At 55.7% G+C, this 25,092-nt stretch overlaps 1 protein-coding gene across 1 annotated transcript in view; it reads left to right on the plus strand.

Annotated features, from left to right (window-relative positions):
- PAX7 (paired box 7) overlaps window positions 1-25,092 on the plus strand; it is a 97,699-nt gene that overhangs the window by 48,845 nt on the left and 23,762 nt on the right. Inside the window, exons 5-7 of the mRNA XM_081817592.1 lie at window positions 1,322-1,521; window positions 7,452-7,617; window positions 8,939-9,141. Coding sequence (XP_081673718.1) covers window positions 1,322-1,521; window positions 7,452-7,617; window positions 8,939-9,141 — 569 coding nt within the window. The remainder of the gene's footprint in view (window positions 1-1,321; window positions 1,522-7,451; window positions 7,618-8,938; window positions 9,142-25,092) is intronic.

A 25,092-nucleotide genomic window follows, 5' to 3' on the forward strand; every position in this document is an offset into this window, starting at 1 on the left:
TTCGTCTTTCCTTCTCCCTTCCTTGGTCTCCTCTTCTCCTGGCTCTCCTCCGTGCTCCCCACACTCCCCCAGGGGCCACAGAGGGTGTATGTAGCTCCAGAGCCCTGACTAGGCCATTCCTTGCTAGCGTTCCCTCTGCTGGACCAAGATGGGAAAGAGGCACAGGATCAGTGGGGTTGAGAAGCCAGTTCAGTCCCCAGGGCGTCTTCAGTTCTGATGCCAAGGAGCTTGATCAAGCCCTTCCTGCAACCTCCCTGGCCTGGACTTAGCCTGATAACCCCATCCAGGGCTGAGAAGTAAGCTGGCTCCAGACTCCTGGGCTCTCTTTGTACAGGAAGCAATGGCCTTCATGCACTCCTAGACTCCAGGGTGGGGATTAGTGGGGACTATCAGGTAGGGGCCATGGCCACAACCAAGGTCATCAGGTAAGGTCTCCTCTTCCAGCCTCGAAGGTTACTCAGAGATCCTGAAACATCCTAGGAAGGGCCTGTGTGCAGAAGTCACAAGTCCAAACCCTTCATGTTACAAGCAGGGAAACTGAGGCCCAAGGAAGGAAGGTAGCCTTCCTAGGGTCACAGTTCTGGGCATTTAGGGGTGGAGCAAAGTCTGGAGTCTCAGCTTCCTGGCTGCCAGCCCTAAGCACACACGTGTGCTCTCTGTCTCCCTCCCTTTCTTCTGGCCTTCCTCCTTTCCTTAGTTTTTGCAATATTTTCCCCAAATTCAATAGCATTGCTGTTTAAATGGTCATTTAAAAAATACTAACTATAAACAAATGTAAAGAAAAAAAAAACAATAGCTCTGTCACCCTGAAGGCTAATGTTTGTTCACCTTTTGAATATAGTGTTCCATAATGTGTCATGCATGCTTTTTCCAAAAGTGGGATCGATCTTTGCACACTGGTTTATACCTCGCCTTTTTCTTACAGTTAGGTGTATGGAGATACAGTTCAGGCAGAGCAAAACTCTCTCATTTTGGAGAATAGAGTTCTAGAAAATTTTAGCAAATGTATTTCATCATGAAACTACTCTGAGTCCTATGGCAGGGACATCATTCCGTGTCAGTGGACCTAACCTAAATGCCCAGCAATAAGGGATTGAAAAACAAAACCAGTCATGCCCTAAAGTATTGAACCAATCCCCTAAGGCTGGGCATGGAGGTTGCCTCACACCCTTCGCTCTGGTGAGCAGTGCTGTGGGAAACACGCTCCTTGTGCTCAGGAGGGGTCTGTATGTCAATGCAGCAGTGGGTGGGAATGTGGGCACAAAGCAGCCCACCGTCTCCCTGGGCCCCCACCCTCTCCTTCCCTCTCGCCCGGCTGTAGGGAACCGGCTGGATGAGGGCTCGGACGTGGAGTCAGAACCCGACCTCCCTCTGAAGCGCAAGCAGCGCCGTAGTCGGACCACATTCACGGCTGAGCAGCTAGAGGAGTTGGAGAAGGCCTTTGAGAGGACTCACTACCCGGACATCTACACCCGCGAGGAGCTGGCGCAGAGGACCAAGCTGACTGAGGCACGGGTCCAGGTGAGGCGGCGCCTTGGGTGTTTGCCCTGCGGGCATATTGAAGAGGCAGGAATGGAGAAGGTGGAGGTGGCCAGCGTCCCAGGGTTTAGTGGGCCCCCAGAGGGGTCTGCAGCGGGTGGTCCAGGGACTGTGTAGACCAGGAATGCCACTGGCACTTGATGCAGAGTTAAGTGGGCAGCAAGTGGTGCTTGACTGACTGAGAAAGGGGTGGACAGCCCCAGGGCAGCCAGGATGTGCAGTGAGGTCTCCTGGATTGTGCTCATCCCTCCAGGGACGAGTCAGGAGAGAGGGCTCGGGATGCATAAAACGGCTCCAAATCTCTGATGAGGGGAGGAAGTGATGAGGAGGAAAATTCCTGAAAGGCCTAGCTTCTTAAGACAGGTAAAGAGTTTCCCGTTACAGGTAGCATGCAAGCACAGGGTGCAGGCATGTTCCTGGTGGGTTAGAAGCATCAGAGGGAGGGTGGGCAGACCTCGAACACTCCCTCCACGCCCTCGAGTGTGTGGTTCCTCATCAGCAGGGGGCTGGGGGCAGGGAGTGTGGAGAAGGAGCAGAGCCTGGGCTTGGCCGGCCCCTCACCTGCCCCCCTGGCCAGCATCGGCGGAGGGAACAGCCCTCTCTCCCCAGGTGGAGAAGGAAGGCAGAGGGTCATGCTGCGCATCTCCTGTGGGAACTCCTTCCCGGACTGTCTTCTCCACAAGCGAGGGAGGTGGGTCGGTAGGAGGGGCCCCCCCAAACTGCTCACTGGGGACTCCCAGCTGAGGGGAACCAGCCTTTGCTGGACACCCACTTTGTTCCCGCCGGAACACTCGGGCCTTCTCACACATGACCTGGTGGAACCTCAGACCTCCTTGTCAGGCAGGTCACCTCCGGGCAGGCCACAGGGACAGAAACAGGCTCAGAGAAGCGACATGCCCAGGGGTACAGAGCTCAGCTGGGGCTGAGCTGGGCCCGGAACTCAGGAATAAGTTGACTCAGAGCCCGGGATGTGACAGCAATAGGGAAAGTTCTAGAAGCAAGCTGGCATGTAAGCGCTCCAGGAGTCAGCGTACCTCCCTCCACTCTCCCCACCCCCACTCCTGGATGGGGGGTCTGTGGCTGCCTTGGAGGGAGACCCCCAGGGGAAGGGGCAGGCGGCAGCAGCTAGCTCATCTCATCCCCTCCCCTCCTCTCCAGGCTGATACCCGAGCCTGCCCTCGCCTCCGGGCCTCCCCCCCCTGCTCTGATCCTCCTGCAGCTGTTCTCCTGGGCACATTCCTGGGTGCTTTCTCATTCCCACGTCTGGCGGCCACGGCTGCTTCCCACCACCTTGAAGCCTGACTGCTCCTTGTAAAATTTCCTGGCTGTCAGGGCAATGCTTTTATTGGCCCAGGGGACCCAGAAACAGGTGTCACTCAAGGTCCAAGGAGGGAGGGGGGCTGGGAACAGAGGGAGCAGCCAGAGCCTAGGCAAACCGGTAGCGAGGGGGCCCAGGCAGACCTCTTGCACATGCTGACTCCTCTGTCATCCTTTGGGCTCCCCCAGGGCAGTGAGTCTCCCCAACTCTAGCCTGAGAACTTAGCAGGGGAGGGGTCCGTATATGTTGAGTTCGAAAAGAATGAACAAAGGCTGACCCCCCAAAAATCAAGACAAGAATGATAGAACATTTGACCTGGAGAAGAGATTTGGAAGATAGAGCTAAGAGGCCCCATAGGGTGGGGACTGGGAGCCACAGGCCTGGGTTTCCATTGGTCTCTGGCTCTGATCAGCTGGATCACCTTCAACAGATCAGTTTCCCTTCCTGAGACTTAGTCTCCCATCTATATATAAAGGAAAGGAACTAAGTGATCACTAAGCCTCTTAAAGTTCTAGGATCCTTACTTATTGACAATCAGAGCTGCATTGTGAGGTGATGAGATCCCCATTACTGGAAGCATTCAAGCCAAACTACAAAGTCCAGTCGATCAGAAACCCTGGTGAAAGCGCTCCTGCTGTGGATAGTAGAGTAGGGAGCTCAAAGCCTCCTGAGCACTGCTCCAATTCTATGGTGTTGGGGTCTCGGGTCTCTGTTTCTAAGAGTCTGTGGTTCTGGGATTTTGCAGTCCTGAGACATGTCATCTCAGTGGCCCCAGGGAGATGATGGGAGCGGGCTCCGAGCCAAATGCCGAGGTGTGAGGTCCAGCTCCAGCACGTACACCTCCGGCCTTAGTTTCCACATTTGCAAAGCAGAGATGGCAGTAACAGCAACCCCCCGCCTTGTTCTAAGGGTTCCAGGCTTACATGTGAAAAAAAAACACACACTCAAGGTTAGGTAGCGCCATAAGGGGGGTACATTCTTATTAAACTGCACCTGTTCTTGGTGGTTCCAATTCTGGCCACCCTGGAAACTCCTGGTGCATTCATCCGGCACTCACTTATTGAGCACCTACTCTCTGCGGGAAGCTGTTCTGGGCCCTGGGGCCTCAGCAGACAGAAATCTCTGCTGTCGTGGAGCTGATATCCCAGGAAACGAGGAAACAGGAACACATGTCAGGCGGGGTTCTAGTAACTCAAGTGCGTTCCCTCCCTCGGGCTCTGCTCCAGCCCGGCTTTTGAAGCCTCCAGGTGTTACCTGGCATCCCTGATGTCTGGGGGAGACACCCCGTCTCAGCTGGCAGCAAGCCACCAGGAAGTGTGGGAAAGGGGGTCAGGCAGGAGGACACATGCCTGGGGACCAATAACTTCCTCTGGAAGAATCTTCATTTTTAAATAGCGAGGGGCCAACCGTGCATCTTCCTTGGAGGTAAGCGGATCTGAATCTTGCCGTAACAGTAGATGATGTTTATGGTGCACGTCTTATGTGCCAGGCATGATGTGCTGTGTTCTACGTACATTATCTTTATCATCCTCCCCGTAATCCTAGGAGGTAGGTATGATTAGTCTCTTCCTTTCCAGGTGAGAAACCTGAGCTTTAGCTAAGGGCAGAAATTTCCTGAAGACACAGTTACTAAGCAGCCGTGCTGGGGCTTGAACCTAAGTCTGCCTGTCCCTTTCCTTTCTTCTGTGCTCCATTGAGAGAGGGGCCAGATGGACTACTTAGCTCAGTAAGCAGCTGCTTCCTGCAGCGTCCTGCCCCCAGTGCAAGGTGTTGAGGGAAGGATCAAAAATGGATACTAAAACTCAGCCTCTGCTCTCGAAGAATGCAGCCTCGATCAGGGATTCTGGGTGGGTGCTCGGGCTACCCCTGTCCCTGCTGGAGCCTCCATTCCCCACCTGTGAATGGGCAGCTTGCTCTTTCAGCTGAGCCATCAGAGGCTTTCCAGCAGGATGATAGTTGCAGATGTTGTTCTAAGCACTTTGCCCGTGCGAACTCATTCAAGGTTCAGAACCACCGGAGGGGGGTGCCGTTATTAGGCACAAAGAAACAAAGACACAGAGGGATAAGGGAATTTGCCCATCTTAGTAGGAATTAGAGGCAGGATTCCAAGCCCAGGCTGTCGGGCTCCAGAGTCCCTGCTCTTAATCATCCCGTTACACTTTGTGAGGAAGGAGGTACCTGTTAGGATGGAGACATCCCGGGGAAAACAGAACAATAGAGGAAGAAGAGGTGAGAGAATTGATAGCAAAGGGCATGTCATCTCCTCTGGGAAGTCCTCTCAGATTCTGAGAGGTAAAGGTGGAAGCCTGTCCTCAGACCTCCTCCCAGCACGTGTATGTCCCCTGAGCTTACCGCCCTGGGAAACAGGCATTCTTTGCCTTGTCTGTCATGTGCCCAGGTGGAGGGCAGCTTGAAGGAAGGCTAGGACTGTCCCGTTCAGCTCTTTATCCTTAGCATCTCGCTTGGCACGGAGCAGAGTCCCAGCAAAGGTTTGAGATGAGAAGGAGGGAAGGAGAAGGAAAAGACGGAGAAGAATGGATGGGGAAGAACGTTTCCAACTTTCTTTAGTATTCTTTATTCGAGGAAAGGGTGACTCCCAGCTAAGGGACAGCGACAGCGTGCCACACGGGAGCAGCGGGTCCCACACCTAAGTCATTCTCTAACCAGCTTCGAGATTGCTGCCACTTATGCAGATTACCCATATTGTTATTCACTTCTAAAATAAAATCAATATATTTTAAAATGAAAGCATCTACCACTGTCACATAAGGAAGGGCTTTGGAAACAAACACCAGGGAAGACCGAACAACATGATGGAGGTCCAGCAGGAGAACAGCACATGCAGGGGCTCCCCTCTGTGTGTTAAAAAGGGACTAAGGCCTCATCAGCACCAAGCCCAGACCTTGTCTTCCACACGCCCAGAAGGCCTGGAGGACAAGTAAAGCGGTTCCGGGCTCTTTAAGGTCTGTGTCGCTGCCCACTGGGATGTCCCTCCAGCGTGGGGTGCTAGGAGGCCCACCCTTCGGGAAACACGGAATGGAAACAAACATGAGCCCCCCACGCTCTCCCAGAAGCAGGGATAGAGGAGACATTGCCCGCTCCTCGCCAGTTCAGAAGCCCCTCGGTCCGACGGGTGACATCCATCCCACCAGGACGCCCTTGGAGAGACCCTCAGTGCCCTGGGGATTGGAGAGAAGCTGGGACCTTAATTTTTATTCAGAGCCCATTTTCACTCCTGATCTGACTGCCTCATCCCCTTTCTCCGTACATCCTAAACACGTCAGGGGCAGCTATTCTGTTCATCTGGCTCAGAAAGCTAAACATAGCTTCTCTCCTCCAGAAGGATCCAGAAAACAAAAGAAGACACCAGGGACACATAAACACCCCCCTTCCCTCCATCCAGCTGAGACTGCCCTCCCCCACGTCTGCAGACTTGGTCTACAGGTTGGGGGGGTTCTTAAGTGATCCTGTGCCAGGAGCGGTCACCCATCCCACCGCATGGGCAGGGGGCGGGGGAGCTCACGAGGAAGCTGGAGGCCTCTGGTGAGGAGGCAGGACCTGCCTGAACTTGCCTTAGATCCAGTGATGAGGGAATCAGAGAGGAGGAGGCATTGCAGCTGAGCCTGCTGGTCGAGGAGTCGGCTGCGGGAAGAGGGTCTGGGTTAGAGGGAACTGCATATGCAAAGCCCAGAGCTGGAAAAGGAGCCCCCCTGAAGTAGCCCCTGTGTCCCACACTCATTCTCCTTTTCGGGCCCAGAACTCATTGCAAATCCAGACAGGTGAGTTCTAGAAAGTCAGACTGATTTAAGTTTGAACCTCAGCTTCGTTACAGCTAGCTGGGTGGCCTTGGGCACATTATTTGACCTGTGTGAGCCTCAGTTTCCCCTTCTGTGAAATGAGAATAGGAGGACATGTCTCATGGGTCTCCATATGGACAGACGTGAAGCACTAGCACAAGGCTTGCATCAGAGGAAGACTCAAATGCGTTAAGTTATTTTTCCATGGATGCTTAATAAACGCGCATGTGTGTGTGAGGTGGGTTCTCCTGATCAAGGGGGCCCATGCTGGGTAAGCAAAGTTTAGCAAAGCCAAGCCTCTGGCTCCGAACAAAGGACTGGTTCTCACATCTGCCTCTGCAGGTGGGTCTCATTCAGGCAGGTTCCCGACATGGGGCTTCCTGGGGGGGACCGTGTGTTAGAACAAGGATGGTCACCCACATGTCCATCCATCGGGGCGGGAGCAGCTGTAATGGAAAGAACACTGCACCCAGAGTCACCCAGACCTGTCTGTGCCTGCAGCTCACCCTGTCATGTGAGCAAGTCACCCACTGTCTCTGCATCTCCGTTTGCTCATCTGTAAAATGGGGATAACAGTGATAATCCCCTCACTGGGTGGTGGTGAGGGCAGGATGGGATCACGCCCACAGAAGTGCTCTGCTCGCTGCCCCGAGCTGCAGGAAGGTGCGGATCTCCTCCCACGGAGGAGGATCCTGGCTGGACAGAGGGTGATGGCTCGGGGACCGGTTCTAGCTGTGTCACTGCTCTCCACCTGGAGCCGGGCTGAGGGCTCTCCACTCTCCGCTCTCCACCCCCAGGTCTGGTTCAGTAACCGCCGCGCCCGTTGGCGTAAGCAGGCAGGAGCCAACCAGCTTGCAGCGTTCAACCACCTTCTGCCAGGGGGCTTCCCGCCCACCGGCATGCCCACACTGCCCCCCTACCAGCTGCCGGACTCCACCTACCCCACCACCACCATCTCCCAAGGTGAGTGAGCAAGCTTATCCGGGTACCTCAACCACACCCTTTCACCCCCACCCCCACATTCCTCCCTTCCTTAACCAAGAAGGAATCATAAGGGCTATTTTTTAAAGATTTTATTTATTTATATGAGAGAGAGAAAGAGCAAGAGCAGGGGGAGGGTCAGGGGAAGAAGCAGACTCCCAGATGAACACAGAGCCCTATGCGGGGCTCAAAGCAGGGCTCGATGCAGGGCTCGATCCCAGGACCCTGAGATCATGACCTGAGCCCAAGTCAGACTCTCAGCCAACTGAGCCACCCAGGTGCCCCAGAGCTATTTTTTTAAGTGACCATTTGTCTATTTGCATATGGATAGACGATTAAGACAAAAAAAAGGTTTTGCCATTGAACTTGGTTCTGCCAACAGACCACAGAGCATCCAGGTGAGGATGCACAACGTAGCCTCCCTATACACCTTTGGAACAGAGCTTCTCAAACTGTAAAGTCATGTGCATCTCCTGCAGTATTACTAAAATGCCTAAGTGACATACAAGGCAACCCTCCCTCCCTGGACCTTCCCTCCATTCTGCGTTCCTCCCACACTCTTCCCCACCCAGCACACATTAGCGATCCCACCACTTGACATCTGACTCATGAAGTCCCCGTGGCTCCCTCTTAAAGGGCTGGCAGGCTGGAGTTCTGGAAGGCGAGGAGAGAGGCAGGAGACCCTCCCTATGACTCTTGATGAAAAATTGAGGACCATCCCATTCTCTGCAAGGCTGCATGGAGGAGCCCTGGCACACGGAACAACAACCCTGCAGCCAGGAGCAGAAATGGCAGCTCAAACCCTGGCCCCACCACTCACTAGCCTGGTCACCTTGCACGAGTGCCCCGACGTGGGGATCGTGTTCTTGCCTCATCCCCTTAGCCAGTACTCATAAAGGCACCCGGCAAGTGGTTGGTGCCCACAAAATGTCATCGGGACAGGCCTGGGTAGATGAACAGAGTCCCCAGCAAGGTCTGACTTTGAGTCCAGATGACATTTATCAAGCACCTACTACTGTGTGCTAAACACTGAGCCACATGGCTGGTTCACAATTGCTTTGAGGTCATGTGGAGCATCGTTTAGCTGTCAGTCAAGACTTGGCTAGTCCCTAGTGCCCTGCCCAGAAGCCAGCTTGTCCCATCCCGAGTAGTGAGAGAAGCGGTCCCTCCTTCCGCTGGATGGAGCCTGGGAGGAGGAGGGTCCTGGCTTGTTTTCCAAGCAGATGCTTCTTTCCCTGCGCTGGGACGTCCACCATCTGGGCTGGGGCCACTTGCTCAGGCCTTCTCGTGGGTCTCTCCACAGATGGGGGCAGCACCGTGCACCGGCCCCAGCCTCTCCCACCGTCCACCATGCACCAGGGGGGGCTGGCCGCGGCCGCCGCAGCCGTCGACACCAGCTCTGCCTACGGAGCCCGCCACAGCTTCTCCAGCTACTCGGACAGCTTCATGAACCCGGCGGCGTCCTCCAACCACATGAACCCCGTCAGCAACGGCCTGTCTCCCCAGGTAGGTGGCCTCACCAGACCGGTGTCCAGGAAACCACAGGCTCTTGGGTATCTTGAGAGAGTTACAGTGGCCAGTGGGGATGCTCCTTCCACTTTCACTGGTCGGTATTCTGGGATCCTCCGCCCTGGGTTTATGCTCTTCAAGCTGCAGGTCTGGGTGACCCAGCAGGCAGATATGGAGAAAGGGTTCTGTCCACCAGAAGCACACAGAGACCGCATTATAGATGTGCTCCGGGCCCGAAAGCCGCCCCCCCCGCCGAGCTTATGAAATGCCCCCACCCACCTCATGGCTGTTCGGCCCATAAAAGTCGGGCATCTTCAGACAGCGTGTGGGGGGAAGCCTTGTACCATTTCCTGTGAGGTGCTGACTATGGTTTGGGCTTTGTTCTAGAACCAGGAGTCCTTCCTGGATTCCATCCTGTGCTCCATCTCTTGCCTTTCCCCAGGAGAGACCTATGAGTGAGAGGCAGGACCACATCCGATTTGTAGCGAGAAACACGGCTGAGGTTCTAGACTGGGAACTCTGCTCCCATTGGGTCTTGGAGCTCATTCACTCACACGCGATTGGTTGCTGGCAAAGTCCTTCGTTCCCTGTCCCTGCTGTTAGAAGGCGTGGGGCCACCCTAGATCAAGTCAGAAAGACAGTGCTGAGGCTGATGGCGGTGACTGGTGGGTCTGGGGAGCAGGACGTGGTGATACTGGTCACCTTGAGGGTTCCTTTCTGTGGCTACAGCAGGCTCTCAAATATCCATGGAGGAAAGAATTAAATCCAAGGCTGGCTTCACCCTGCCTCCCACCTTCTGAGCGGCCTCTCTCATGTCTGTGGGAACACACATGGCGCAAGCTTTTCTGAACAGCTGTGGTTTGGGAGGAAAGGTGGAGGCTGGCAGGGGGTTGAATCCCAGCTCCAGTGCTCAGGGGATTTGGGAAGTTAGCATCTCTGAGCCTCAGTTTATCCCCCATTGAACTAAAGAGTGATGAAACCAGGTGTTGCTGATCTCCTAAGAAGGGTGTTCCAACTGGCCAAAGCCTTAGCCCTGAGCATGGCACAAAATAGAGGCCAAAAATACATTAGTCCTCCTGCCAACCGCCCTCCCCTGCCCCCACCATCACCAGGACGATACAATTAGTACGAGAAACCTGTTCCTTGAAGAAAAAAGGGGACCAAAGGGGAGGTCAGCCATATCCATCTCGCGTCCTGTTTTTGTCAATAAAGCTTTATTGGCACATAGCCATGCCCATTTATTTACGTATTTATGGATGCTTCAGGGCTACAACACCAGAGCTGAGAAATTTCAAAACAGACCACATGGCCCACAAGGCAAATAATATTTGCCATCTGGCCCTTACAGAAAAACAATTGCTAACCCCTGGTCTAAGACCTTCGCAAGAATGTTCATTTTCTGTGTGATTTGGGTTCATCCCTGTTTGCCTGTTAGTGAGTGTGGTTGACAGCTGAGTACATTTTTGTGTCATCGTCTATTTATGGGTAAGATCCCTTCCCCTCTCTCTGCCTTGATTTTTCCCACCCATGAAATGGGGATGACACTAGCATCTATCTCATAGGGTTGTTGAGGAAGGTATGAGCTGACGCGCATAAAGCACTTAGCCCAGGTCCAGGGCAGAGCTGAGCTCTGGGGAACTTGAGCAGCTCCGTGCAGAGCTCTTAATGGTGATGCACCAAGTCCTGTTGGGGCCCACGTTATGGGGCGGGGGTGATGCAGCCTGCAGACCAGAATGCTGACCCGCTGGAACCTAGTTGGCCTCTTTGGGGTTCAAGGCCTTGGCTTTGGTACTGAGGACAACCTGGCTGAGCTAACCTTCCAGAGAGTCAAGAGACAGACAGGACAGGATCCCAGAGCTGGCTGGGTGACCGTGGCAGCAGAGACCCGAGGTCTCTACACCTGAGGATGTGGTCCAGGCCTGGCCTCACAGTACGAAACAGGTTAGAGGAGCATCACTTGGAAATCTGAAGAGAGACATTAAGATTATATGGGCCAGCCTTCTCACTTTACAGATGGGGGCCGGGGACACATCGGCCAGGCCAGAGCCAGGAGTCTAAGGTACCTGGCTCGCTGACTACTGTTCCTCGTAGCCCACTGTCTCAGCGTAGGCTGAGGTTTCTCCCCAACACGACAGTTTTGCCACAGGGCAGAGGAGAGACAAGCCAGTAAGGGGACCCTGGCTTCTGGAGCGTGGCTCAGCAATGGGATAAAGGATGAGGATGTCCCATGCACTGTGTGGGCCCAGAAACAAGCCTCGGGGAAGGAGGAGAGAGAAAAAACAAAACGAAACAAAACAGCCATTACTGTAAGCAGCCAGTAGCCCAACCTTCTCCCCACCTGAGCTGGATCCTCACCTCTCCTCCCAGAGACCCTTGCTTGGGAGGCTTCCTCCCCGCACTTCAGGTGGCGAGGCTGTGAGGACATGATGGATTGGGCCAACTCCGGAGACTTGCCCAGAGGTTCCCACCGAAGGTGTGAAGACAGATGGAGGGTCTGACAGGGGCAGAGGGGACCAGGAGGTGAACAGCTGTCGGCAGGGAGAGGGGGCTGCGCGCAGGGAGGGCAGGAGGGCAGGCCGTGTGCGCTTCTGTCCGTGTGAACTCCCGGGCTTCAGCTTGGATCACTTCCGGAGGAAGGGGGCAGTGAGCGGGTGTTTCTGGATCTGTACAAAAGTTTCTGGTATTTGTGAGTCCTGGGACGCCCCCTCCTCCCTCTGAGCAGGCCAACTGCATGTCTTGGGCACATCTCCGCGGTCTCGGGAGGGGTGGGGGGTGGCGTTCTCCACCAGGACGGATCCCCTTCCTTGGGTCCTGTCCCCCCAACAGCAGGGAGGTTGTCTGGAGCTCGCATGGGCAAGAGGGATGGGGTGGGCTCCGCCTGGGATGGGGCGTCCCCTCCCCCCGGACTGCAGGTCCCCACCACTGCCACCCAGATAGCCTTGGCCCTTGCTCTTACAAAAGCCCAAGGGGATTCTGTTCGGGGATGACATCGGGGCTCTGCTGAGCACCTGCTCATCACACTGGCCGGTTTGGGCCAGACCCGGGTCCTTGTCTCAGACCCAGCCTGGGAAGTGGGGGCTGTCAAGCCTCAGAGATTCCACGGAGAGACTGGCCAGCAGAGTCCCATGGAAAAGCCATTTATTCAGCTCTGCCCTGGACCCTGGCTCTCACAGAACAAATAGTTACGGAGGGCCTGCTATGTCCAGGCCCTGTTCTAGGCCCTGGGGATAAATCAGTTAACGTAAGGGATGGAGACCCCCTGCCCTAAGGGAGCCAGTGGTCTAACAGGACAGACAGACAGTACATAATAATTAACAGCAAGTTCACGCTATGTGTCTGATACCACTTTGACAAGGACAGCTAAACTTTCAAGCCCCTGTGACTCGGACCCTGTTCTGAGTGTTTCCTATACCCTCACTACTTGGGCGGCAAAGCCAGGATTCAGCCCTCCTCTCTGGAGCCTAGAATGGTAACTGCCCTCCTGCCTCAGAAATGTGCACGCTTACCCTCTTTTTTGGAGATTGGCAGCAAGAAGAAATCCTCTCCCCCTTCAGCTCGGTGGAGGGGAAAGCTCATTCAACCCATGTCTTGGATGAGAAGACTGAGGCCAGGGCCTCAGGTCAGGGGCCACTGGGCAGAGTTGAGTCACATGGGCAGAAAAGCCTTCTGAGAGGTTCAGACACCAATGAGGCTTGGTTCCCTCGTAGCCCCACCCCTCCACCACCTGCCAAGCCCAGCTTTACAAGATCGGGGACTCAGCGCTCAGCACATGGACGTCCCCAGCTTTGTGCCTGGGGTCCTTCTGAAGAGGTACAAGGAAAACCAACACAGCTGACCCTTGAACAACGTGGGGATTAGGGATGCCCACCCCCCCACACCGTTGAAAATCCACGTATAAGTTTTGACTCCCCCAAAACTTTACTAATAACCTGCTCTTGCCCTGAAGCCTTACTGAGAATGTAAAGTGCATCAATGCCTATTTCGTAGGTTCTATTCCTTTTATACTGTGTTCTTACAAGAAAGTGAGCTAGAGATGTTATAAGAAAGGCATAAGGAAGAGAAAATACATTTGCTCCCCTTATGTGAGAGCTGGGGTCCAGGGCAGAGCGTATTCAGTGCACCCACGCAGTTCAAGCCCGTGTTGTTCAAGGCTCAGTGTCCTGCCCGTAAGACATCGGGAACTAGGATTCGCAGACCCCCTAGGCTGAGGTCCTTGGAAACAACTCTTAGAAAACAACTCAGGACAACTTAGGGCAAGAGGAACCTTTTGTGGCGTGAACGTGAACGACAGCGAGCAATCTGATGCTTGCCATGGCAGGGTACGCCGGTAGGGGGAGTGGGCAGGGATACAAAGGGGACACCTATGTATAGGTCCCTGAGGATACCTGCCCTTGGGAATTCCCCAGTCTGATGGGGGAGACACGGCTCCTGCCTTGAGGGGCTCCTGGTCTGAGAGAGGAAGGACTCTGCTCCCGTCCTCAGGAGCTCACAGTCAGAAGTGGAAAAAACGCTGTCCTTAGATGCCCTAGGGCGACGGTAGGAGCCAATGCTGTCCTGGAGAGCTCCCAGTTTGAGGGGACACAGGCTCAGAAAGTCATTCACGGCTGCTCACCATCCAGAGTCCCGAGGAAAGAATCAGGAGTGCAGTTCTGTCCGCTGGCTGAAGGCTACGGGCAGCGTAGGGTGCCCTGTGCTGGGGGCTTCTTTGGGGTCCTTGTGGGTGTGTCCCCGGGGCAGGAGGACCCGCCCTTGGCTTGAGCTTCCTTCTCCCCCAGTCTTTTTAGATGCAGATTCTATCAGAGTTGGAATTGGAAACTGAGGCCCAGACAGGGGGAGAAAATTGCTCCAAATCCTAGTCGCGTTAGCGGCAGGGCTGGGACCGGCCCCAGAGCCCCAGACCCTCAGCCAAGGGCCCCTGCCACTGCTTCTCAGAAAGGGGACATTTATTTCTTGCCACCACAGCCCATTTTGCTCCCTCATAAGGCCCCACATTCGTCATGTCCTTGGCTTCTCTCTGGAGCTTAACGGGAAGGAACCTGTAAAGGGATTTACATATTTACCATTTCCCCCGCGCTGAACTAATGAAACGTACTCTAAGTGTGTGGTTCATCACATGGCCGTGATCAGCGTACAAGGCTTTTTGTCCTTTTGGGCTCCCTGATGTTCTTTTCTCCTTTCCCTCTTTTGCCCGGAATAATTACAGCGACAGCTAAAGTGGAGTAGACGTTCCTGGCGGGCTGGCTCCGACGGAGCCAAATGTTGTAGCCACTTTCACTCAGAGTCTTGGCCGTATCTTGTGACCTCCAAATTACAGATGAGGAAACCGACTTGTCCAGGGTCATCCATCCATCCATCTATGTACCTCCCATGTGCCAGGCTCTGTGGGAGGTTCTGGAAAGTGGCAGGGCTGGGATTGGACCGGTCTGCCTCCAGAGCCCACTGCGCTTGCTGTTCTGTTGTATCTGCCCCCCCGACCCCCCAAGGTTTGTCCTGCACCCCATCTGGTGAAGCTGAGGTTTGCACCCACAGGGCATAGTCAGGTTCAGAGTCCGAATCAACAAATGCTAAGTTTTCCCTTCCTCCTAAAACCGGCAGGAATAAAGCTCAAGGCTTTATTTTAATTTCTTTATGAAAGGGATCTTCTGAATGGCTCACCATAGCAGATCTCCCTCCTGGCCTCCTTCGAGGGCCCCAGGGGAGCCAGTCCAGCCAGGGGAGATGCTCCATCAGCTGAATATCTACAGAGTGCCAGATCCCACGTAAGCGCTTTGGCTCTATGAAGTCATTCAAGCTCTGCAGAAACCCTCCGCCTGGGGAAATGGGCTCAGACAGGTTCAGCAACTTCCTGAAGGCCACAGAGCAGCTGAGTGGCAGAGCCGGGACTCTGACAGAGCTCTACCTGACCCATGCACCGCGCCTTGCGGTGACCCTCAGCAGGATACTTCTGCTGGCTCCAGGGAACCGAGCTGTGCCCCTCATGCGGTGGGCCCTGGAAACTCCCCGTGCTTTTCTCCTCTCACTTCCTCCTTGTGTTTTTTTTTCTTTATTGGCGACACTGCGTTTATAATAAGCATTTAAAATGAGTCTTGCTGGACCAGGGACGAGGAAGGAGGAGGGAGTGGGAGATTTGTAGGCAGGAAGACGGGGAGGGGGATGGTGGGGTGTTAAATAGCCCAGAATTTTTAAAAAACTGATGCAAATCACTGGTAGGAGAGAAAATTATGTGCAATTACGTCCCGATATTGGAAGGTTTTGCCTAGCCCAGGCAACAAGATCTCATTAACAAGCAGAAAATAAGATTGAAATGGTGTGTAAAAGAGCTGAAAAATGAATTTGAATGCTGCGTTTGTCCACAATTACCCCCTCCTTCACACGTATTTTATTGCAATTTTTTTATTATTCTTAATCTCTCCATTCCTCAAAGCAGATTGGGGACATCCTGGCATTACCAGGGCATCGGGAGGAGGTGTGGAGGATTTCCTGCTCCCCTGAAAGGAGACCCTTCTCTCGCACATTTTCCAAGGTTGGGTTTTGGAGGGATCAGGATTCATTTCTCCGGCTTAGTGGGTTGTAGGAACATGGGGCTTTCACCCCAGCCCCCAGCCGAGTGAGCGCGCCTCTGCGCCCCGCCCAGCCCTTCCTTCTCCCTTCTGGGCGCCTCTTCTGCCTCCAGCTTCCTTCCCTGTGCCTTCTCAGGATCTCTTCCAGGCTTGCCCCCTCCCTGAGGGTCTCTCCCACAAGTCCCCTGAGTAGGAGGAAGGGGGGTGAAAAGAGAAACTGCAAGGCCCATTGCCAGCAAGCAGCTCTGGGGTGGAGTTCTGGTCCGGCCATTTAGTGAGTTGCTATGTGGCTTTGGAGTGGCTTGCTTAACCTCTCTGGGCTTCATTTTTCTCATCTGAGAATGGGAGTGATCATCTCTAACTCTCAGGTGGTGCCGTGAGGATGAAGGGAGAATTTGAGTAAAGTGCCTGGTACATAGTAGGTGCTTAATAAATTCGAATCCATTCTCCATCCCCCCACCACCCTCCCCGCGTCTGTGCCTTGGCCTCCAACTCTGCCTTACTCCCTTCCATCTCTTTCCCCCTTCCCTTCCCTCCTCTCCCTCCTACCCTCCCTTCCATTGGTTGGAAAATGCCTGAGTGGGTTTCTAGTCCAGGACAGTGCAGTATGTCCCCCTGACCCCAGTCCTGGGAAGAGAGGATGCTGGGTGCGGAAAGCACCCTTTTCTGCAGAAAACACGGGGAAGGGCTATCTCTGCTCTCCCGCCTCGGGTCCCTGGAAAGGATGAGCAAGGATGGAGGGAGTGACTGGCTCAGGTTGGACGGACATGGCTCTGACCCTCAGTGGCTTTCCCCAGGATTAGGGAAGAGCTGAGTCACCCCGCCCAACCCATGTACCCATTTCTCACCGTGACCAATGGTGATGGGGTCAGGGGTCAGCTGGTGGGAAGGGCGACAGTCTGTGGCCAGAGTTTCTTGGCCCCGAAGCCAGATGCCATTTGGCAGCATCTGCCCCCCCAACCACACCCAGTGCTAGCCCAGCTTCAAGACACCCCTCTGCCACAAGCCACATCAGAGCCCTGATGGGGGTGCCAGGTGGGGGCGGCGGGTCGTGTCCACTCAGCTCATCAGGTGACCCCACACCCCAAGGGCCCATTCCCCTTAACTCCTGCCAGGCCAGTCCTGGGACAGGGATGAGCCACAAGGCTCAGAGAACCGGCCATGGGGCCCTGCGCATCCTTGAGCCCTGCCAGCCCCTAGAGGGACAGACCCTGCCAAGATCCTGCTCTCACATCCAGCTTTGCCTTTGTCCACAGTTAACCCACCTCAGTGGGAAAAGCTGAGTTATTTCCCTCCTGGCAGCTCCTCGCCAAACAAAACCACCTGCTCACGCCAATCAGAGGCTCAGTTCCAGCCCACAGGGAGAGGCCCGGACAGAGCCTCATCTCCTGTGAAAACAGACCCCTGTTTATTTCTCCGCCTTTCTCACTCCTTTTTCCTGGGTGGAGGGGATAGGAGCGGGGGAGGCGAGCCTGGGATCAGGAACTTTCCAGACTGCGATTGAGGGAGGCAGGTTGTATCTATGTGCAGGAACTGCCAGGAGCTGGGGGGCCGGGTTTATTGCTCCTGCGCGACTTTAGAGTCTTTTTATCATCGAGGGAGAAGTAGGAGGGTCACCCTGGCCCTTTCTCCTTCCTTAGAGGACCGGGTGGGATTCTGGAAAGATAGCATCTTAAGTCCATATCTCTGAGTCTGGACAAGAGATGTGAGTTGAGGGCTGCCCTCAGTCAGGGCTGCTCTGGGCCTCTTTTTTGCCCACCACCCAAACATGTGCAGCAATTTGGACTTCGCACCTCGAGAAGCTATGGGTGCGAGCTTCCCACAGGCAGAATAAGGCCTGGCGTGAGCAAGTGGGGGAGGGGAGCCTGGATGGCAGGGACCACACCCTTCAGTGGGACCACAGGCGAGGCAGCAGTATCCAGTGGCTGATGATTCATTTTGGCACGGCACAGAACCCAGTGGCCGGCACGTAGTAGGCTCCAGCCACCAGTGGTGAGCCCCCGGGCCTCTGCAACCTGATCACACGCAGCCATGCTCTGTTCCCAAAAGGTTTTTGAGGCAGCTGATCATTCAGTTTGTACTTGAATGTCATTACCTACAATTCCCTTCAAGTTCATTTCCCTAGCTCCTGTTATAAACGCAGCCTATAGGGAGGCTCAAAAAAGAAATGGACATGGCTGTCTCTCTCTAACCAAGTATATTTCAGGGGAGACAATATTTAGGGAGGGGTAGGAGGCTGGTGCGGGCAGGACAGCAGCAAATCATAGGGCAAGTACTAAACCAGTGTCTAGTGCAGATGCATCATGAGCAAGTGGAATGATCATACAGCCTGGGGTTCAGATACCAGCTTCTCTACTTACTTGCTGTGCGACCACAGGCAAGTTACACAAGCTCTCTGAGCCTCAGTTTCCTCAGCTGTAAGATGAGGCCGATACTACTCACCTTGCAAGATTATGAGCAATAACGAGACCTTGTTCATAGGAAACACCTAGTACCATGCGGGGCATATAGTAAGAGCTTACTAAGTGACAGTTTTCTCCTCTCTGCTTCTCCCTGCCCCGATTAGAAACTGAATGAGCGATGTCCATCCTCAAGCAGAGGGCCATTTCCTTTCTGGGACTGGAGGTCTGGCTTAGCCAATTTCCAATCGGAACTTCAGGAGATCTGAGCTCCCTGCTGGCTCTGCTTCTCACTCACCGTGTGACCTTGGTAGATGCCGCCCCTCTGGGCCTCAGGTTCCCCATCTGTGCAATGAAAAAGATGGACCAGTTGCTAGTAAGGAAACTTCTTGCTCAGAGTCTGTGATTTCTGTGGGTTCTTTGTATGAGCACATGAGCCACAGCCTCTAGATCCGTGGGCAGGGGCTGGCTCTCCTCTGTGTCCCGCATCTCCTCCTCCCCCTCGTGGGGACCCAGCCTGGGCCTTCCGGGCTTCCCAGCAGGCCAGGGCTTTAGCCTCCTCGAGCTGCCTGGTTCGGTGGGAAAGAATGCAGATAGCGGGTTTGCCCTTCTTTCTGATTAGCACAGGGGCTTGGGATGAGACAGTCCCGGCAGATAGAGAGGAAGAAAATGAGGGAGATTAGCAATTAATACAGCGGGCAGACGCGCTGAGCGGCTCAAGGCCAGTCCCTGGGGTCCCCAGCAGGAGGGAAGCCGCCAGGATGGCCAGCAACTGGACCTGGGAGGCCGGGCAGTACCCCAGCTAGGACAGGCAAGGGGACTGAGAGGGTCCCCAAGGGGTCACGCTCTCCCCTGCCCCTAGGATATTGTGCCCACCGGGACTCCTTCTGTGTCTCTCTGCTGTGTCTCTCTGCTGGGACTCCTCCTCCACCACCCTGTCATCTCGAAACCACTCCCGCTTATTCCTTAAGACTTGGCCACCTTCCGGGACACCTTTGCTCACTTGTATTACTAGACAAATATTATATAAAAAGAACTGCTCTCTTTTCCGGAGCACTTACCACAGGCCAGACGCTGTGCTAAGCCGCTCACATGGATCAGCTCATTTAATCTTTGCACCATCTCCTTTGGAAGGGGAGGGCTTCACAAATGGGGGGACAGAGGAACCAAGCAGTTTAAATCATTTGCCTGAGATAAACCACTAACAAGTGGCAGGCCCTGCACTTGAACCCAGCCTGCCTGGCCCCAGAGACCATGCTCTCACCTGGCACATGTCATGAGAATGGTCTGTTTCCCACTTGCTGGTGAGATTTTGATCTCCACTATTCCCAGAGCCCCAAGAGGCAAAGAGCAGGGGTGTCAAGACGTGGGCTCTAGGGTCCCTGCGCCTGGTCCCAATCTCTAGCACTGTCACTTCCTACCTGCATGATTCCAAAGAGGTTCTGCTCTGCCTCAGTTTCCGCCACCATCAAGCAGGGCTAGCAGTAGTTCCCATCTCATAGAGTAGTCTGAGGAACGAGCACGTTGTGTTATGCAAAGCGTGTTGGCATCTGGCACGCTTCGGGGTAGCTATTTGCAGATGGGGGCTCCAAGGCCACACAATGAGTTGGGGCAGGGCCAGGTCCCAGACCTCCTGTTGCAGAATTAATGTTCCCCTGGTGCCCTGGAGTTCCCCTGCTCCTTCCTGCTTCCTTGTCTAGGCATCTGCCCTGCCCCAACCTCAGCCCCAGGGCTCCCCTCTCTGCGGACCCTTCCCACAGCCCCTCCTCTCTCCTGGCCCTCTCCCCAGCTGTGAACTTTTCTCCAACACCTTTGGGAGTGGGGACAGGTGTTCTGAGCCACCCCTAGGAGTTAGGCTGCAGATAATGGCTGATGGGGAGGAAAGGGGCAGAGGATGTTCCTCCCCTGGGGCTCCTGGGAGCATCTGAGATCTCCACCAGTGTCCCCCAGGCACCGCTGGTGACCTTTGGAAGGTCAGGCCTGAGTGCCACCCCCACTCCTGTATGGCCTTGGCCAGTCACTTCTACTCAGCACCTGTTTCCCTGTGAGTGATGAAGGCCAGCACTTTCTTTAGAGGGAGGACAGACTCCCTGGCACCCCTAGCCCAGCCAGACATGCCCCCCACCTTCCTTCTCCAGCCAGTCTTGCCTCCATGTCCCATCGTTCAGCCCAGAACTTTCTCTTGGTCCCACCTGATGGGAAATGAACCTGGGGTTTCTTCTGGGCACTTCCCTCTGCTTCCCATTTCTCTGCTTCCCCCACTCCTCCCTCCAGCACCCCAGTTCTCCCCACCCCTTGTCCCTCGCCCCACTTGCACCCAGGCTGCTCTCAGACCCCTTTCCTTCCTCCCCCCATCTCTCCGCAAATCCAGTCCTGCTCCCATTCTCTTTCTCCTAATCTCTTATTCTTCTCCACTCCTTCTCTCATTTCCCTATGTCTCCAGCCCCCGCCTCTCCCACCCCCCATTTCTCCTTTCCCAATCTGCCCGCTCACGACCCTGGCGTGGCGGGGGGGGGAGGGAGGGGGTTGGGTTGAGGGTGAGGCTCCGGGCGGGGGCTGGGCGCGGTTCCGGGCCGGGGGAGGCGGGGCTGGGTCCGGGCAGGGGGGGATAGAGGGGCGCGGGATCGGCCGGATCCGCGCGCCCACCCCTCCCCTCCCCTCGCTCCGCCGCCGCCGCCGCCGCCGCGCCTTTGATCCATGGCCTGAGGCCGCCTGACAGTGGAAAATGCGGGGAGACAAAACCACTCAGTCAAAGTGATTCCCAACAACTGTCTCCCCGAGATAAGGACGCGCTCGGGCTCGGCGGCCTGCTTTATTCCTGCTGCCCCGGCCCGGGACCGGGGAGCAGCGCGAGCCCGGCCGCCCCCGGAACGCGCGCCGCCCGCCCGGCCCGGCCGTCCATCCAGGCGCGCGCGGTGGCCCAGGGGCCGGGCGGCGACGGTGGGCGAGCCGGCGGCCGGGGCTGGCGCTCCGGAGACAAGCAGGCAGGAACTCGCTTCCTCGGCGGGGCCAGGGCTCCTCCCCCACTCCCCAGGCATTCATTCCGCCCCCTTGCACCGAAGCACTTGGCCTTCCCTCGCCTAGAACATGCTCGCCCTCCCTCTCTTCACTTAGCCAAGCCCCATTCATCTCTCTGGTCTCAGCCCAGAGGCCACTTCCTGCGAGAAGCCTTTCCGACCCTGCAGTTTGGGTGGCCACACCCCCTCCCAGGGTAGCAGTTTTGGCTCTGAATTCCAACTTTCTGGATACTGCTCTCTCCCCCTAAAGCCAGGACCAGGTTATGATGGTGGCCCATGTCTCCACCACAAAACCTAGCACACAATAGGGATCCAATGAACAGCTGTGGGCATGGCTGGACACCCTGAGCATTCATTCTTTGCCCAACTCCATGGCCCCTCCGTTCGAGGACCTCCCTTCCAGTTGGTTCTGCAAGAGACAAGCAAGCAAACCAGGAGCCAAAAGGCTCCAGAGAAAAGGGGATGCCCCAGACAAGGAGAGGGATGAGGGTAGAGGGATATCTGTGACCCCCCCCCCCGAGTCCCCTTACAAGGGAAACCCCTTCCTCAGGGCTGGCCTGGCTGGGCTGGACGCGGACCACCTGGAGGGGTCCAGCTGTGCTTCCAACCACCTCCCTTGGCAAGCTGCAGTCTGACTTGGAGGTTCGGGAGGTCAGATTTTGTAAAGTAAGCCAAAAGGGAACCTCCACCATTCTACCAGAAACCTCCACAGAGCTGTCTTCTGGGGGCAGAGAGAGCCAGCGCGTTCCCATTGGTGGCAGGGGGTGGAGGTCATGGGGCAGGGGTAGAATTCAGCTCAGAGCGTCCGCATCCAAGCCGGCATGGAAGGGTGGCCTTGTAAAGCACTGAGCAACCTGATTGGGGGGGTGGGGGCAGCAGCAGAATCTGGTGTTGGGGATTCAGTAGAGACTGTGGTTCCCAAGCCTGTGCATTAGAATGATCTGGAATGCCTGTTAAAAATCTAAATCCCAGACTCCACCCTGATTGGCTGATGCCGTAGGTCTGCATGGGAACCAGGAGAATCCATATTTTAAAGAAGACACCAACTGAGGCAGCCTGGATTATCAAAGAACTGGATTAGCAAGCTTTCACCTTGTCAGCCTCCCAGGAGCACCTTGACCTCCCCTTTCTTTAGGAAGTGACCTCAGAGTAGAGTCTGTTTGAACTGAACAGAGATCCCTTCTCCAGCAATGTCCAAGGCCAAAGGCATCCTAGAAATAGTTAACCCAGTGCTTCCTCTTACTAAGAAAGATACCCACAATGGCCCTGCATGCCTTTCACTGCCTAGAAGGACTCAGGGATTAACAAGGCTTCTCCGAGGGCACGAGTGGGTGTGGCCGTGGGGGGAGGGACAGCCTTGACCTCCAGCTGTGCTTCTGCTCCGAGTGCCATGGGCGATCCCCACTTTGACGCGGAGCCCTGGGGAATCTCAAGCATGGAGCAGAGCCGGGTGGGATGTGTGAGGAAGACACACCCCTGGCCAGCTCCTGTCCCTCCATCCTGCTGGTCTCTTGGGGACCAGCAGAGAGTATGAGGGCTCAGCATGCATCCCTCTCTCCAGACAGTGGGTCTGACCTTTGGGGTCAGAGGATGAAGGTCCTGCGAGGGCCCCTGTCAAGCATCTTATACAAAGGGGGCACATCCAGGCTGAAATTGAGACGTGATGCCCAGGGCAGAAGTCCCTGAGCCTCCCACAGGGCCTGCCTTCCCTTCCCCACCACAGATAATGCCCCCACTACCCTACTCCCCTAACTCCCCAGGCCCCCTGGGTGCTGACCTCAACCCCAGCTGATTCTATGCTCCCTCTCTAGGGAAAAAGCAGCTGTCCCAACTGCGGTCCCGCCCTGCTTTGGCCCCCCGAAGGGGCGGGAGCGGGGTGGCTCTTTCAGCACCGTTATTGTCCATAATAATGGCAATGACATCATCGATTTGTTTAGAACCTGGGGGTCAGCGAGGCACTTTTGCCCTGTTCTGTGATTTGATCTTCGCTGAGTCCTGAGGGTCTGGAATCGTCATGCCGGTTTTGCAGACTCAGAGAGGCAAAGCTCAAGATCAGCAGCAAGGGATAATGTCGGCATCCAAAACCCAGGTCTGCCGGATGGCAGAGATGAAACTCTCCTCCGGGCTGGGCTGCCAGCACAGGCAGAGGCTGGACTAGACCCTGGCTGCTCTGGGTCTGGTCTGGACTTCAAGGTCCCAGGAGATTCACGTGTGCAGGAAAGTTTGAGAAGCACTAGCTCAAGTGCCCTCCCCAACTGCCCAGCTCTCACAATCCCCATGAGCTCCCTGCAGTGACTCAGTGGACCACCCTGGACAGCAGAGGGAGGAGAACAGGAGGGGCCTGGGAGGGAAGGCCCAGAGGAGAAGCAGGGGAGCAGGGGAGGTAGGCTGAGGGTTCCCCTGGCCCAGCAGTCCTATGCTATGGCGACAGCCAGTTGGACCAGGGTGTGAGCCTGGCACCCCGGACGTGGTGGGCTCAGGTTTGGTGCAAGAAGCTCCAGTGTTGACTGAGGAGGTGCCTCCTGCTGGAGGTATGCAGGAGTGATGGGCAGAGAGGCAGGGAGGTGCCCAGACAGACTGACAGACCCATAGAAACGGTCTAGGATGCTGGTGTAGAGAACATCAGAGTAAGGGAGCAGCTGAGGCACGGGGAGAGAGAGAGAGAGGTAGGGGGAGATAAAGAGAGTCTGGAGGAGAAACACATGGAGGGTTAGAAACAGGAAGAGAGAGACACCCAGAGACTGTGAGAGACAGAAACGGGAGGAGAGAGAAGGAAAGGAGAGACAGAGAAATGCGGAGAGGGGTACGCAGGCAGGGGCAAGGACAGGGGCAGGAAGACAGAGCAAACAAGGGAGGCCAGCGAGCAAGGCGTGACGGCGACTCAGGGACACCGCTGGAGGGACACGAACTTACAGAAGTGGGGTGGGGACAGGGAGCTGAGACAGGAGGGAGTCCCCAAAGCTGGAGGGGGTGCACGGAGAGAGGGCTTGAGGGAGACACAGGGCGCTCTGCAGCATGGACCCCAGCCCCACCACCTCCCAGCTGTGTGCCCTTGGCTCCCTCCGGCAGGAAGGCAGCAACAGAAAGGTGCCTTCATCCCCCGAGTCTTGCTGCTCTGTGCTCCCTCCTCCCACCTACAGGCCAGGTGTCTGTGGCAGGGCCTTTTCCCAACCAAAGGGGGCTGCCTGGGCCTGAACCCCAGATGCCCTGCTCCCAGCCCTGGCCTTCTGGGGGGGGGGTTGGTCTCAGAGCCCTGGGAGCTTGGGGTGAGAAGTCCTGCCCTTCTAACGAGTGTTTCCCTTTAGTTCCAGATGCCCCTCCCCCCACAGATGCTCCCTGTGATTAATGTCCCCATCCCCTAGGTCTGAGACCAGCCCCTCCTCCCCAAGCCAAGCTGGTGGCTGTGTGGACAGCACAGGGACTGAGCCTTCCAGAATCCTGTCCTGGTTCCTCCCTCTTCCTGGACCTTCTCCAGCCACCAAGAGCAGAGAAAGACCCCTCCTCAAAGCCACCCTCAGATGCGCAGGTTGACTCCGGCCAAGTTTTTATTGAAGTCTCCGTCTTCCCATCTGTGTGATGGCATTGATAACCCTGCTGCTGTGGTTAGGAAGAGGTGGTGTCGGCAAAGGGCCTGGAGCCCCTTGGGGCAAGGCCGGGAGACCTCTGGGCTCCGCGAGAAGGCCCCCACAGCCCCGACGCCAGAGTCCCTGATGGTGCACGTGGGGCACAGAATAACGTTGGCTCTGACAGAGGTACAGGGAGGTGAACTTGACATCATCAGATTGTGGGGGAGCGGGCATACAGCCTCCAGCAACTTGAAGGCTCTGTGCCGTGGCAGGGACGGCATCATGAATCACGGGGGTACGGCCAGGTAATTGGGGGACTGCCGTCACGGTTGGGGACCATGGATGGAGATGGAGGCTGAGTTTGAATTGGCCAGGGGTGAATGGGAGAGTTTTCGATAATAGTTCT

This window comes from Leptonychotes weddellii, chromosome 4 (assembly GCF_054177405.1).
Source record: "Leptonychotes weddellii isolate Sample4059 chromosome 4, ASM5417740v2, whole genome shotgun sequence".
In the NCBI taxonomy this organism is placed as follows: domain Eukaryota; kingdom Metazoa; phylum Chordata; class Mammalia; order Carnivora; family Phocidae; genus Leptonychotes; species Leptonychotes weddellii.